General features: G+C 36.1%; 1 protein-coding gene across 1 annotated transcript; it reads right to left on the bottom strand.

Annotated features, from left to right (window-relative positions):
• Positions 1 to 2,603: 2,603 nt before the first annotated feature.
• Positions 2,604 to 3,554, bottom strand: LOC131487400 (olfactory receptor 2T29-like). The gene has a single exon (XM_058688118.1). It carries the CDS (start codon positions 3,552 to 3,554, stop codon positions 2,604 to 2,606), a length of 951 nt encoding a protein of 316 aa, XP_058544101.1.
• Between the last annotated feature and the right edge of the window lie 489 nt (positions 3,555 to 4,043).

A 4,043-nucleotide genomic window follows, 5' to 3' on the forward strand; every position in this document is an offset into this window, starting at 1 on the left:
ACATCAAAAAGAATAAAATACCAAGGAACACCTTTAAACAAATAGTTGAAAGATCTGTACACGGAAAACCCTATGATGGTGATGAAAGAAATTGAAGAAGAAACAAATAAATGAAAAGAGATATGATGCTCACGGATTGGAAAAATTAATATTGTTAAAATCTCCATAATACCTAAAGGATATATTAAATGCAATTCCTATTAAAATTCCAATGTAAAAATTCATAGAAATTAAACAAAAACATCCTAAATATTGTATGGAACCACAAAATACCCTGAAGAGCCAAAGGAATCTTGAGAAAGAAGGATAAATCTGAACACATAATCCTTCCTGATTTCAAACTATATGACCGTTGCAGTTATCCAAACAGTATGTATTAGCATAAAAACAGACACACCATTCAGTGGAATGGAATGGAGAGCCTAGAAATATATCCGTGCATACATGGTAAAATATTTTATGACGCAGGAGCCATCAATATAACATGGACAAATGATAGTATATTCAATTAATGATGTTAGGAAATCTGGACAGTCACATGCAAAAAAATGAAACTAGACCACTATTTTGCAGCACTATATACAAAAATTAAGTCAACATGCATTAAAGATTTTAATGTAAGACCAGAAATCATACAATTTTCAGAGATAAAAAAAATAGGCAGTATGATCCTTGTTATTGGAATTGGTGATAGTTTTTTCTTTTTTCCTTTTTTTTTTTGACACCAAAAGCAAAATTGAATATGTAGGCCTACATCAAACTAATAAGCTTCTTCACAACAAAAGAACACATCCACAAAATGAAAAGGCAACCAAATATGGCAGAAAATGTTTGCAAATTATATTTTCAATAAACGGATAACATCTAAAACATATAAAGGACTCATACAAAATTATAGCCACCACCACCACCACCACCACCACACAACAACAGCAAAACCCATGCAATCTGTTTTAAAGAAGGGAAGAAGATCTGAATAGACACTATGTCAAAGAAGACATATGGATGACCAACAGGTACATGAAAAGGTGTTCAGAATCACTAATCATTATGGAATTAAAATATATATATACTCCAAAATATCACCTCACTCACGTTAGAATGCATAATAAAATACAAGAATTAGCAAGTAACCCTGCTTATACCCCAAAGCCCCTAATTCCAATTGGAATGGTCCATTCCACTTAGGTAAACACTATTCAGCTTACTGTCCTCACACACCTGGTCTCCATACTTCCAGTGTTGCTCTGCTCCAAATGATTCCCACTAATTTCACTCTTCTAAAAGTCTATGTCTCATTTTATTACTATTTGTAAATACCTAGGTCACAAAATGGCAAAAATTGGGCTATAAAGTGAATCCAGAAAGGAGGTGCCATTGGAACATTTCTCTCCTGCTTGGTAAACCACCTGAACTTTGCTCCTAGTGTTCCTTTTGTGCGGCATCATGTCCTTGAGCAAGATCCATGGTCCTAGCCCTCTATAGTCATATGAACGTAACATCTGGTCACCATTCAACACTGAGCTCTAGGGTCTCTTTTAAGCCTCTTTGTTTGACTGAACTCATATGTCATAGGTGAAACTGGTGCTTGCTTATGAACTGTACCCTCTCTACATGCACCTTAAAACAATTTATGTATTTATTTATTACAAATATTTGCACAAACCACACCTATGGATCATATCTTTAGGGAGAGTAGACATTTGTTATTTATATGTTAAATTCACTTAGCTTTAGTTATTATTTTTATTATAATATAGCATAAAATGTGTTGTTGAATAAATGAAGGATTGAATGTTTGATGATCTTCCTCTGCTTGTTTCTATAAAATGCTAGATACTTCAGATCTCAGCTTCAATACTACATTTTGCTGGAAAAATTCCCTAAGCCCTCCTACTTGGGGTTAATATTTTTCCCACAGTACCTTTTTTAACACAATGTAACAATGATTTCAGAGAGGTAACAAGATGTTTTGAGGTTTGGAACCTAAAGACTAGAATTTCCCTAATTAATTGCAGGCTGACAAATGTATTGTTGCAGTAGTGATAGCCATATTAACATGAGCATGATATCTAAGACTTGTCACTTACACTGCCACCATGCACCAAGGACAACTTTTTATAATAGCCAAAAGTCTTATATTTTATGTTTTATTCTTAAGTAATTTAAAATTTACAGAAAATTTGTATGAATAATAACAATAGTACAATTAATATTCATATACCTTTTGCCTAGATTCTCTTAACTTTGTACATCATTTGCTTTATCACCTCTTTCTATCTCTTTCTGTCATCAGTTGCACACTTTATGATCTTCGTTTCTAATATATTATTACATATTTCTTAAGAATATGAATAGTCTTCTATAGGATCTCAGTGGAAACTTCAGAAAAATGTAACATGGATATAATCCAAATGTACAAAATCTTTTGAATGCAGAAGTGTAAAAATGAAGAGCTTTCTGGTACAGGGAAACAATTTCACTGAAAGGGATGAATGGGTGATGACACATCATGGTATCAGAATTTGAGGTAAAACATTGGCATAGTATCCTACAGTTTTAATTTGTAGAGTGCAGAAAAAACAGTACAGATATTTCCTACTTTATAGTTTCCTGACAGATCCTACATTCATTTTTTTTAGTGCCCTTGTGACATCCTTATTCCTAAGACTATAAATTAAAGGGTTTAGAACAGGAGTGAGTATGGTGTAAAAGACAGATACAATCATGTCATTCTCAGGGGTGTGGTAGGAATTGGGGAGCATGTAGGTGTAGACAGCAGTCCCATAGAAGAGGATTACCAGGGTCATGTGGGAAGAACAAGTAGCAAAGGCCTTCTTCCACCCCTCTGCTGACTTCATCCTGTGGATGGTGAAGAGGATGAAAGAATAGGAGCTTGAAATGACTGTCACAGGGATGAGGAGCATGAGAACGCAACATAAGTACATGAGTGTCTCATAGAGGGAAGTATCTGAGCAGGAAAGCTTCATTACAGCAGGGACTTCACAGAAGAAATGATGGATCTCCCGGGATCTGCAGAAGGGGAAGGTCATGGTGACGGGTGTGAGCATAAATCCATCCAGAGATCCAAGAAACCAGCAGGAAGACACCAAGATGAGGCATATCCTATGGTTCATGAGGATAGGATAATGGAGTGGATGGCAGATGGCCACATAGCGGTCATAGGCCATGGCAGCTAGAAGGAAAACTTCTGAACCTGCTAGTGTCAAGTAGAGAAACATCTGCATGCCACATTCGGGGGCTGAGATCTTATTCACACCCATGACCTGGTCCAAGAGCATCTTGGGCACAGTGACAGAAATGTACATCACATCCATGAGAGACAACTGGGTGATAAAATAGTACATGGGGTTGTCAAAGTGGGCATCATGGCATATCACAAGGATCAGGATAATGTTTCCAGTCAAGGCCATCAGGAAATCCATAAAAATTACCGCACAAAGGAGAGTTGGGTGCTTGGATTGACTGAAGAGTCCCACTAGGTCAAAATCTGATCGTCCAGTACGCTTGGCCACCCAAGTGTTCTTCTCCATTGGATTTCACCTGCATCATCACCAAGGAGAACTATGGAGTTAACAGATCACTGATGGGATATGACCTCCTGAAATAAGTGTGCAGTGAGCGTGTGTGTGTGTGTGTGTGTGTGTGTGTGTGTGTGTATGTTTACACATGCCAACTCAGTAAACTAATAAGGGGAAGTTCCAAGGACTAGTGTATTTCAGGATTTTAAATTACCAGTAATTGAATAAATTTACTAAAAATCCAAGGATTCACAACTGTGTGTCAAAAATATTGGTACTTTTTAAATTCCACTGCTGGTATGCATTTGTCCAAAGAAACCAAAAACACTGTATGATCCCCTATGTTAATTTTTATTTCCAATTTTCATTTGACTTTATTTTTTAAAGTTTTTTTAAAATTCCTTTTAGTTAACATACAGTGTAATATTAGTGTCAGGTGTATGATATAGTGATTCAACACTGTCATATAACACCTGGTGTTCATCACATGTGCCCTCCTTA

Source organism: Neofelis nebulosa, chromosome 1 (assembly GCF_028018385.1).
Source record: "Neofelis nebulosa isolate mNeoNeb1 chromosome 1, mNeoNeb1.pri, whole genome shotgun sequence".
NCBI lineage: Eukaryota > Metazoa > Chordata > Mammalia > Carnivora > Felidae > Neofelis > Neofelis nebulosa.

Excerpts from the sequence above, each read along its gene's own strand:
- LOC131487400 (XM_058688118.1), bottom strand. The coding sequence starts at position 3,554 with ATGGAGAAGAACACTTGGGTGGCCAAGCGTACTGGACGATCAGATTTT.